At 44.3% G+C, this 12,054-nt stretch overlaps 1 protein-coding gene across 2 annotated transcripts in view; it reads right to left on the bottom strand.

The window, feature by feature from the left end:
* The window catches only part of ZNF335 (zinc finger protein 335), a 43,545-nt gene that overhangs the window by 13,430 nt on the left and 18,061 nt on the right, over window positions 1–12,054 (bottom strand). For both annotated transcript variants that reach the window (XM_072112005.1, XM_072112004.1), the window contains exons 2-13: window positions 11,107–11,928; window positions 10,010–10,211; window positions 9,282–9,356; window positions 8,957–9,175; window positions 8,232–8,336; window positions 7,947–8,075; window positions 6,431–6,629; window positions 4,729–4,906; window positions 3,273–3,385; window positions 2,963–2,981; window positions 1,923–2,039; window positions 1,751–1,827 (exon numbers count right to left, since the gene is read on the bottom strand). In XM_072112005.1, the coding sequence (XP_071968106.1) occupies window positions 1,751–1,827; window positions 1,923–2,039; window positions 2,963–2,981; window positions 3,273–3,385; window positions 4,729–4,906; window positions 6,431–6,629; window positions 7,947–8,075; window positions 8,232–8,336; window positions 8,957–9,175; window positions 9,282–9,356; window positions 10,010–10,211; window positions 11,107–11,916 (2,243 nt within the window). In that variant the 5' untranslated portion in view covers window positions 11,917–11,928. The remainder of the gene's footprint in view (window positions 1–1,750; window positions 1,828–1,922; window positions 2,040–2,962; window positions 2,982–3,272; window positions 3,386–4,728; window positions 4,907–6,430; window positions 6,630–7,946; window positions 8,076–8,231; window positions 8,337–8,956; window positions 9,176–9,281; window positions 9,357–10,009; window positions 10,212–11,106; window positions 11,929–12,054) is intronic.

Below are 12,054 nucleotides of genomic sequence, written 5' to 3'. Positions count from 1 at the left end.
CCTTAGTGTTTTCGTGTGCTGGACATACTGCCGAATTGGCGGCTGAAGAGTCAGTACAGCAAATTGATGCTACTAGCCATAGCTATGATAGGCCAGAGGGACATGTTGTTTGGCTACCAATCCAGCAACATGTTGGGGTCCTGTGGGCCGAACCCTAAACCAAAACATTGGGTCATCTCTAATTACTAGCCATCAATAGCAAGAAACTAGACAAAACCCACTCCATGTATGTGGTACAATAACTAAAAGAAAATTATTAGACCTAGTTTTTTGGGTTTTTTTTTAAAGTGCAAATAAATCAAGATCCATATCACCACCTTTTGAAGTCTTTCGCAGGAATTATTCTAGTGTTATGCACCACTTTGCATATTATGGCGCTGGTCAAAAGTATGTAATAAATTGCAAAGAAGAAAACGATCTGATCAGTGGGGGTCCAACTTCTGGGAACCCCACAGATCAGGAGAACAGACCTTTCTCCCCCCCCCCCCCATCACAGTGATCCATAGAACAAAGGATTCTTACTATGAATCCCTGCTGCCTGTCCATTGCCGGAGTATCGGAAATTGCACAGCTCAATGTCATGTATCTCCAGCTCTCATATACACAATAATGACAGTGCTGGAGCGCTGTGTACTGCAATTTCCAAAGCTCCCATAGTATTCAGTAGAGCTGCAGGACACAGGCTGGACCCGCTGCTCAATTAATTAGTGAGAATGGGATTTACGTTTTCTGGATCACTGGAAGTTCCGGGACTCCCAGCGATCAGATTGTTAGCCCCAATCCTATGGATAGCATGATAAAGTTGGTACAACCCCCTTAACCCCTTAATGATGAGGCCTGATCGGCCATTTGTAGCAGATTTGCGGACAAAGTGGTTTAAAAAATAAAATAAAAATAGCATATTAAAAACCAACTGGACTGTGGTGGTGCTGTGGACCTGCTTTCCTAAACTCCTGAATGGCACATTGGACTAGTTATGCAATTATATATGCAGCCACCTGCCAATGCAGAAGATTGTGTTTGCTCCACTGTTCTCCAGCTTCTAGTGCTACCACAGTGATTTTTAGGGAAACATCTGCTTAGGATATACAAATATAGTCTTGCATTTTTACAGACCTTTTTTTCCTGACTTCCTGATAATCAGATGCAACTCAAAGTGTTAAGGCCAAAAAAGCATGTAACCTTTCATCCAAGATTTTTTATTTTTAGGACAAATGTGTAATTGTACGATTTAGGCTGATTATGAGGCAGTGTGGATAAATTAAGCTGCTCATAAGACCAAGTGTGCTCAGACATCCTGCATCGCCCCAGCTGTTGTTTACATTCTGCTGTCTGTTGTATGGCACATTCACAAAACCAACAGCGGGCGAGTGTGTGTGCGGAGCGGTGACAATACATGCCGTATAATGGAGACAGGATCCTGGGGTAGAAGGCTTATTTACAAATCCAGGGGTAAATTATGAATGTCTGGGGCCCCATCAATCACTGGAGCCCACTATGGTTAAATATTGTTCCCTGTCACTGCATTCAAGGTCCATGAGTCTCTGTACTGGGTCATAGACATCGAATGGAGCGCCATGGCACGTGTGTGGCCAGCATTGTGCTAATAAGGGGCTAAGCACCCCCATTCAAGAAAACAACAACTTTCCAGTGTTTATAAGCTGATCCTCTACCGTGTAGGTAGGTGAAATTTATATAAGGGATTAACCCCTTTGTGTCAATAACCGGACTTCACAAGCGGACGCATTACCTGTTTTCTTCCACGCAGTGCAGATGGGTCAGAAGATGATTCTTAAATGTATATCGCTTTTTGAAGGCTTTACCGCACTAAAAGGGGACAACACAAACACGTTAAGAATGCAGTTAAAAAATTAAAAACGTAATATGTAGAAAAGATCAGAGAGTAGTTGTAGGTCCCGCACCTTGTCGCACATGTGTGGCTTCTCAGCGCTGTGCGTCTTCATGTGCTGCGTCAGGCGCTTCTGCATGGAGTATACACGGTTACACACGGGGCAGGGGTAGGTAGTGGATTTTTCAATCTGTAGGGGTAAAGCAGTACAGAAGTATAGATTATAATGAAGACACAGGATTGTCCAAGTAATGCAATGTTTTTTTATGTGCCCCCAAAATGCAGGCCAGGGATATAGAGTGTAATTATCTCCCTATGTCCCATAGATCCATTGCTGTACCTCCCGCACAGTTCCTGGTCTCTGTTGTTCAGCAAGCAGAAAAGCTGCAACGATTGTTGCCAATACAACAGACCAAACCATTCTTCCCTTTCTCAACTCCTCCCCTAAATCTGACTTTTATTTGACTTACTACACGACAACCCCTTTAATAGGTGTCCCAGGAACTCTGTTTCTGTGTCTGGCTAAAAGACAACTGGCCTCCCCTCTGTCCCGTGTCTTGCTACAAGACAAGTAGCTTGAGCAGGAACTTCCTCTCTGCCCTGTTCCTGCCTTTAAGACCACTGGTTGGAGGAGGAGCTTTCCTTCTGCCCTGTGTCTGGGTGTAAGACAACTGGCTGGAGCCTGAGCCTCCCCTCTGCTCTGTGTCTGGGTGTAAGACAATTGGCTGGAGCAGGAGCCTCCCCTCTGCCCTGTGTCTGGGTTTAAGACAACTGGCTGGAGCAGGAGCCTCCCCTCTGGCCTGCGTCTGGGTGTAAGACAACTGGCTGGAGCCTGAGCCTCCCCTCTGCCCTGTGTCTGGGTGTAAGACAACTGGCTGGAGCCTGAGCCTCCCCTCTGCCCTGTGTCTGGGTGTAAGACAACTGGCTGGAGCCTGAGCCCCCCCTCTGCCCTGTGTCTGGGTTTAAGACAACTGGCTGGAGCAGGAGCCTCCCCTCTGGCCTGTGTCTGGGTGTAAGACAACTGGCTGGAGCAGGAGCCTCCCCTCTGGCCTGTGTCTGGGTGTAAGACACCTCCCCTCTGTAATGAAGTATAGATTTGAATTCCATTCTTACCATTAAACATTTCTTTTTCCTGAAAAATAAAAAAGCCGAAAGGTTACGGTCATAGCAGGATACTCAAAGTCATATTCAACGTCTAATCCACATAAGCTATTTGTAACTGGGAAGCAAGATGTACATTATATTCCTGGCTAATTAGCCTTAATGAGCAGAAAATAATTTTTAGGCCAAAATATTTCTGGGACCTAAAATGCATGTAAATGGAGATTAACTAATACTATTTTATTCACTGCACTGATACAAGAAAAAGAAAGGAAAGTAAACACTCGAGTACGCATACACATATGGTACATATGGCACCTACCGTTCTTGCTGGTGCACAGCTGAGTGTCTGATCACATCCTTCTTGTAGACACTTGTGTAGTTACACTGATCGCATTTGTGAGGTTTGTTTCCTTGGTGGTTGAACATGTGTTCCTAAAGAAAACAGACAAGGTGCAAGACTATAAATCTGTGATCTAAACAAACATACAATACTCAACAAAATCAGATAAATGGCTATAGAACAGTAAACTATGAGCCCTGGATGAGGCCCAGTTTTTGGATTTTAAATACTGGGATGTCACTTCTATATGTCCAATGATATATTATTTCATACTTTCTATAAATGAGGATATCGACGGTTTTATAATTAAAATAACGACTAAACAGGAGACACAAAAACCTAACAAATACAAAATATGCCTGTTCCTTCCGGCCGCTGACCCCATTTTGTCTAATTTACCAGTTCTGATAAATGTGTTGTGTATTTGTCTGCGATTTCCCTCCTCCTCATTACTATTACAATTCAAAAGAGAAAATCTCCCCATCATGTTTGTGTTTCTAGTTGCCACTGTTAAAGGAAATCTACCATCAATCTCGAGCATGATAAACCAGGGACACTTTCTCATTGATCCAGGTACCATGACTGTGGTTATCTTATTATATCTGTTATCCATGGCCTCCTTCCTTCTAAAAACTTTTACAACTATGCTAATGAGCCAGAAGGGCTCTGGGGGGGGGCTAACAAAAGCCCCTGCACGCTACAGATTCACAGGCTGTTACACTGTGCAGGAGCACTTTACTCTCCCACGGTGTGCTGAGACTTCCTCTGCTGCAGTGAGATTACATCAGGTAGAGAGAGGAAAGGACGTGTTGAGGGAGCAGGGAGAAGGGTGAGACATTGTAATACCCTGTAAAGCTGCAGCACGGAGGGGCTCTGGAAACAGCCCCGGAGCCCTTTTGACTCATTAGCATAATTTGAAAAGTTGACTTTTAAAAAGGAAGGGGGTCATGGATAACATATAAAAGAAGATTAACACAGTCACAGTAAGTGTCCCTAATTTATTATGATTTATATGTGATATTAAATGGAAAATTTATCATCTTTAAAATGAAACCAGAAGGTTTATAGGCGCCATGGTTCAAAAGACATTGGGGCACATTTACTAAGGGTCCGCAGCCGCAAATCCGTCGGGTTTTTCCCGAATATTTCCGCTTTGCGCTGTATTTCACGGGATTGTAGCGCACGTGACCGATTTTTGGCGCAATCGCGCCGACTTTCGCGCAACAGAAATCAGGGGGGCGTGGCCACCGGAAAACCTGAAGGATTTGGAAAAACCGCAGAATTTAAAAAGCCATTTGTGTCGCAAGATCAAGCACTCACATACACCAGAAAAAAGCAGGTGAGCTTCGGCGGACCTCGGCGCAGCAGCGACACCTGGTGAAAATCAACAATTATTAAACCAAACAACTTATATATGGGAGGAAAATCTTCTTACCTTTAGAGAAGACCATCTCCGACACTGATAGTTACACTGCTGACACCTAAACATTTGAGGGTCATTGCCATCATGGGAGTTTAAATGGAAGGAATAGTCTTCTTGTGTGAGGAACCTGGAGCCACAGACCCGGCAGATGAAAGGTCTAAGCAGAGGTTTATTCGGTGGTTTATAATACCTGTGGATGAAGTCAAATAAAGCCCAAACCATTATGTACTTGTGAGGCTACAATCATATCAAAGACACATACTCATACCTCATTGCTCCACTCTTAGGCTATATTCACACTGCTGCAAGGAGGACGTATATACGGCCAATATACGTCCCCAACTAAAGACAATGGGCGCACGGCGCCCTACGGGAGTGGTGCGGTACAGCACACGTGCGGCAGCGTACCGCTCCGTACCCGGGAAAAAGATAGGACATGTCGTATCTTTTCCCGTATTACGGCGCCAAGCGCCATATGTTCCTATGGAGTGGGGCGGGGGTGAGTAGGGCTCACCTCCTCCTCCTCCTCTCCCCGCCGTGCTACGGTATGGAGGGCAATGGCAGTGTGAATATAGCCTTAGACTGAAAGTGCAAGAAGCCTTTCAACAAACTTTGCAAAAATCTGCCCTACAGCATATGTGTAGATGAGGAGTGACAGGGTTTCTGGTCATGATGTGACTTAAAAGTCTTTATCAGTTCTCATCACTAGAGTCTGTATCTCTAGTTTGTAGCCCTATTTACACTGCTAGGAGTAGACGTAGTTGCTGTTACTCATGGCTCCCACTCCCCTGTCCATAGAGCCTCTATGTAATGTAACACCTCCTTGGTCTTCTGCCTGTATCTCTATGTTATAGTCGATTAAAACCTAGCCGCTGTGACTCACTGCTCCCCCTCCATAGAGCCTTTATGTGATCTGACACTTCAGTGAGCTTGTCTGTATCTCTTATTGCTGTTGGGTAGACTAGCTGCTGTGACTTACTGCTCCCCCTCCCCTCCCCATAGAGCTTCTATGTAATCTGACCCCTCCGTGAGCTGCTGTCTGTATCTCTCGGTGCTAGTGGGTGGAGACCTAGCTGCTGTGACTCACTGTTCCCCCTCCCCTCTCCATAGAGCTTCTATATAATCTGGCACCTCATTGAGTTTCTGTCTGCATCTCTCCATGAAAGTGGGTGGAGACTTAGCTGCTGTGACTCACTGTTTCCCCTCCCCTCTCCATAGAGCTTCTATGTAATCTGACCCCTCCGTGAGCTGCTGTCTGTATCTCTCCGTGCTGGTGGATGTAGACCAAGCTGCTGTGACTCACTGCTCCCCTTCCCCTCTACTTAGAGCTTCTATGTAATCTGACAACTCCACGAACTTCTGTCTGGCTAGCGAGACATAAATTTAGAAGAAATGTCTGAGTGAAAAAACAGTTGTGAAGGAAGAACGAAGAGAGCCAAAGTAGCTGGAGAAGGCCGCATTCTATATCATAAGATATATTACAAAGTTTCTTGTAATTATTTGTTCTATATAGTTATGCAAAGTTTTCTCAAAAGTAAAATATCAAAGATTCCCTGGTCCATGATAAGGCTGTGCATGAAAATATTTTATATCCATTACAGAAGAAGCACATGGGTGAAATACTGATACACAAGATATAGGATCCTGAGGAAGAGCAGATATCTCCCCACTCAACATGGAGAAATGGATATGCGTAGCTGCATCTCACACTCACCTCCGGCTTCTGTAACGATGATACTTCCGACCTCTGAAGTGTTTGGGTGGACGACCACGAGGTCGACAGGTTATCTTCTTCTCTTCTTGTGGTGAGAAAGACGAGGCATCCTTGTTTTCAAAATCTGAGAGGGTGACGTTGATTTCCACTGGTTGTTCCATTGTAGACAATTGTGGAGGACCAACGTCCGCTTCTGGAGCTGTAGAAAGGAAATACACACCAAAGACATCATAAAACAAAGCAATAACCATGGATATCTTGAAAAGTCCCATCTCTTAAATATGTTTCCCGCGGCAGATTGTTCTACTTCCAGCCTTTTACTGCCTATGTGTAAAAACTAATGGTCTCTGTGTAGCCCTAGTTTGCAAAAATTCCCATTATAGAGCATACAGAACAAAGGCCGGGGACCGAGTGAGACCGAATAAGAATACAAAGTTCTGTCTGGTTACATTGAATGGATGGAGCCACACACATGCATCTTTACAGTCAATCTTTGCATGAATGTGATAGCGGCAGCAATTTCAACAACCAGGTCAGTGGACCTCCATTCTGGAAATAAGCACAGGTCAACCTCAGTTTTACACATTCATAGCATTTCCTTGCATATGCCCAAATATCCAGTTTTTCAGGGTTTTTTTTAAAATGAGAATAACATCAGAGAGAAAGAGAAATCAGCTCTTATTCCCTCTTCTCTCAAGAATGAGGGAGGGATAAATAAGGGGGTTGAGAGAGACATTGGCTGTGTGTGACTCGAGAAAAAGAAATCAGCTCTCTCATTCCCCCCTCTCTCAGGAATGTGGGAGGGGTGGATAAGGAGGTTGAGAGAGACATTATCGGTTTGTGACCCGAGAAAAAGAAATCAGCTCTCTCACCCCCCCTTCCTCTCAGGAATGAGGGAGGGGTGAATAAGGGGTTTGAGAGAGAAGGTGGATGTGTGTGACCCAAGAAAAAGTAATCAGCTCTCTCATTCCTCCCTCTCTCAGGAATGAGGAAGGGGTAAATAAGGGGCTTGAGAGAGACATTGGCTGTGTGTGACCCGAGAAAAAGAAATCAGCTCTCTCATTCCCCCTCTCTCAGGAATGAAGGAGGGGTAAATGAGGGGGTTAAGAGAGACATTGGCTGTGTGTGACCCGAGAAAGAGAAATCAGCTTTCTCATCCCCCCTTCCTCAGGAATTCTATTCGTTAAGTCACATACAGCCGACATCTCACTCATTCCTGAGGGAAGGGGGGGGGGGAATGAAGGAGCTGAGCTGTTTCACACAGTGACTCGGCTGAAGGAAAAACATGCCCCTTGTGACTCGGTGAGTCTCCTAGTGCCAGACACTTTTTTAAAGTGATTTTAGCTAGGATTTTTATATAGGAAAAAAAAAAGCATGGGGCACGGAATATAGACCTCTGTGGGAACTTGTCATTACGTTTAATGGTGAAAACCGAATGACAGGTTAACTTTAAGTGTCTACAGTTGGAATACTCCTTTAACAAAAGTTACAACAGTGTAATGTAATGCTGCAGTACCTTGTAAGCGTGGAACTTTGCGTGGACGTCCAGGACGTCTACGTGGCCTTTCTTTCGCCAAAGCGGTGGTTGAGGAATCCAACTGATGATTGTGAGCTGAATCCTCTCCAGGGCTATAGTCACTATCATCTGGGATTGGATAAAGGAAAACAATAGTATAAATGAAGGAAAAGGATGAAGTAGTGTCATTACTACTGTATCTATGCAGCCAAATAAAAGTCAACTGCAGATTAAGTGAAATAGTTTTCTGTACAAAACCTCATGGGAGAAGACAAGATTTCTCACCATCAGCATCATCTATGGCTCCAGCATCCATAATATCATCTTCCTCTTCCTCCTCTTCTTCTCTAGGTCGTGACACTTTGTGAAGTACCCTTTCATCTTTATTGACTAAAAGACAAAAATGGTGATGAAGCATGCCTACATCACAACGAAGTGGTGGAGGATCATCTGCGCAGCAGCACATTTATCACCCGCAGATGACTAATGTTCCCTGCTGACAGCTAAGGGCCAGTTCACACCTCAGTTATTTCTGCCTTGGCGCCAGAAATATACAATGTGCAGAGCTGGATGTAGATGGATCTGTATACTGCAGTACCCTGGATTGGCCACTAATAATAATAATTAATAACAATTCCTTTATTTATATGGCGCTCACAGATTACGCAGCGCTGCACAGAGCTTTGACAAATCAGTCCCTGTCCCCAATGGGGCTCACAATCTAATCAACCTACCAGTATGTTTTTAGAGTGTGGGAGGAAACCGGAGGACCCAGAGGAAACCCTGAACATACAAACTCTTGTTTGTTGACCTGGATGGAACTTGAACCCAGGACCCCTGCGCTGCGAGGCTGTAGTGCTAACCACTGAGCCACAGTGCACTACACAGTGGATGTAGCCTTTTGCTTCTGTACACAGTATAAACAGCTGATCATGGGGTGTGGGATGCCATGACCGGATCTTCTAGAATTTTAGGATGCGTTTCCGCTTATCACTTATCAACATCGTTACCTGATTGGATGTGACGCTCTTTCACGTGGCGGAGTAGGGTTGACTTGGATGAACTCTTGTACTGGCACATCTTGCACTTGTATTGCTGAACCACTACTACTTCCATCATCCCTTCTAGAGCTTCCAAGTCAGCCGCTACATCCTGAGCACCAGATGACCGGGATGGGGATCCTTCTCCAACAGCAATAGGACTTGTGGTCAAGGGGTAACTAGCTGTGGCTGTATAATAAAAAAAAAATATACATTAAAAATTATTTTTTACATATTTATATAACAAGTATTTTTCATGAATTTGTCTGCATTGCCAAGACAATATTTTTCTTACCAGCCTCAGGTTCCTGCAGGATCAGGTACTGGGTGATCTCAGAATTTCGGCCTTCGGTGCTTGTAACAATGCAGCCTAAAAGGTACAATAAACCTGAATGACCAACTGTTTGACAGTATCTGTGAGACCAAAGACTAGCTGGCCCTTCCTGACTTAAGGTCCCAAACTTTTTTACATGCTCGACCATCTAGACATGGTCGTCTTCAGCAGAACCATTTATTTACCCCTTAAATAAAACCTAAAAAAATAGAAAGTTATTTCTATAAATTGATAAATGGCCTAATGTGCAACTTAATCTTAGGGCCGCTTTACCCCACTATTCACAAAAATCACTGGAAAGTGCCCGGGTCCATATTGGGTTAAGCATTATCCGCAGCAGATATACATCCCAGCTCTACTCTTAATGCTCAATTTAAAGGTTAATCGTCTGCAGTTTTCCACAGCCAGGATTCCTTTCCGCCTCATCATTAACCCTTCGTAGAGGACGTGGCTTTTTGGGAAATAATTAAGCAACCACAAAATCCACAATTTTTCTTTTGGTGTGGTATACATGCAAATCATTCTGCATAGAGGACCGGGGTCACAGAGACCCAGAGGAGTTCATCCGGGGACACAGGCTGACAGCTTGGAACAAGTTCTTCTGAGTCACGTTGGTGCTGACAACAAATGTACGGACAGACCATGGAATGACTCAAACATGGGAATAGATGTTATTTATTTCTTCTTACCTTGAAAAAGCTGAGGGTTGATCGAGCCGTGTATAATCCCATCCATGGCAGAGTTGGCTTGATAGGTAGTTGTGGAGACTTCGGAAGGTATGAGGACAGGCCGATGGGTCTGGGTAAGGACTGACTGACATATGCTGCATACCCCAGGTACAGAGCAAGCTTCAGACTGACAAGGGAGGATCTGTGTCGGGGGTATTGCCTCCTGAAATGAGAAGCCATGATACAAAAAGTTGAATGATCGGGTCTGCTCTCATAACCATCTGGATGACTAATCTGCCCTGTTATGTAGAAGTGATTCCTGCTAATCATTTCTGCCAATCATTTTTTTACAGTGTGCAGACTCTCTGTGCTTCTTTGTTTACATATCTGAGCTCGGCTGAACAGGAGGAGCTGTAGCAGGAGAGTTATGACTCATCATGCTCCTGCCTCTGTCAGTGAGGACTGACAGTGAAAAAAAAGACACAGTGGGAAACACCATGAGGCCGGCCCAGAGCAGGGAGCGAGATTGTAGCATTGTGCATATATGCAGAGGGCAGCATGGTGAGAACAGGGAAAGACTGAAGCTATGAAAGCATGCAAAGGCACAAGTAAATATAGATGCAGAGACATGTTTAACGGAACACATTGAGAAGTGGCCAACCTTTTAAAATTAGCCCCCTTTTCTTCAACTGCCCCAACTCAGACTGGAATGCCCAAAGTCTCTATTGTAGGTCTAGTTAAATTCAAGGCAATTACATCAAATACATCACTACTACCAGATATAGCCTGCACAATCCATAGCGGGTGTCAGCGTTATATTAGGCTGGTCGCCCATAAATGAGAACAGTCCTAGAAACTGGAACCTCTAATTACTGGACTGAACTTAGCATGTCAGTGATAAGAGGTTCAATCTAGAAATCCCACAAGCACATGGAGTAAGTTTCTTGGACCGTACTTGTTCATGGGCAGCCAGCCTTATATGTCTATTTTTATGTCAACCAAGACCCTTAATTACCCCCACTCCCAGGTCTAACTTTTTGTGTGTAATATTTTGTTAGCTGTAGTAATCATCCATAAGCAAAAGGAAGTATTTGCAAAACACATAGTGAAGAACATACGGTGTAGTCGTGATGCATGGTGACATCTGGCACCTGGGTAACCACGATGTCTGCGTTCTGCCTCTCGGCAGCATCTGCCGCGTCGAGACTGCTTGGATTTAGTGCAGGCTGCTGAAAATTCTCTTTTATATAAGTCTCTGGCACAATAATATTAGCTGATCCTGGTTCTTGCACCTCTTGTACAGTGTTAGGGATTTGTTGTGTGGTCGTCTTGGGCGGGTTTTCCTCATTAGATGCACATATAATATCTGTGCCTCCGCTGATTTGATCATCTGGCATCTCTTTTGAAGGGAAACTTTTAGAATCCATATTTTCTGTCGCTATGACATCGAGATGCTGAGTAACCAGCTCTGTTGTATTGTCTTCTGGATTGGGATTCACCATCTGAAGGCACTGGGCGATATCTAGCTTATGTGTTTCTGAGGTGACCGGCTCCTGTTCTACATGACCTACATCAGTGCTCATATCTAAGGGACCTTCACTAACGTCCTTGCACACTGAGGCATCCAAGTTTTCCATGCCCGTGTTATTTGAGTTGAGATCCTCTTTTGGATCCTCCAGCTGCGGTCTACTCTCATCCATCCCTGACTCCGCTTGGTCGTTATCTTCAGGATCTCGTTTCTGAGGTGCAATCTCATCAGTAGTCAAGCCGTGGGACCCTAGTTGGAGTATATCTGTTCTACTGCTGGTTTCTTGTGGTGTAGAAGGCCTCTGAGCTGTAGATTGGTTACTGCCATCTTCATCCAACACATCGGTTTCCGGTCCTCCATCAGGGTTCATCTGCTGGATGATCTCTACGTCTTTCTCCATTTCACTTTGGATCTGTTCTCCAAGAAAAAAACAAAGTATAGGGTTTTTTTTTTAGATATAATAAAAAGTTATGGTATATTTAAGCAGTCTTATTAGAAAAAAATTACATACTGATACAAAAGTTGCAGAATAATTTAC

The sequence above is a fragment of the Engystomops pustulosus genome, chromosome 6 (assembly GCF_040894005.1).
Source record: "Engystomops pustulosus chromosome 6, aEngPut4.maternal, whole genome shotgun sequence".
In the NCBI taxonomy this organism is placed as follows: domain Eukaryota; kingdom Metazoa; phylum Chordata; class Amphibia; order Anura; family Leptodactylidae; genus Engystomops; species Engystomops pustulosus.
This window is presented reverse-complemented; position numbering and strand designations above follow the sequence as displayed.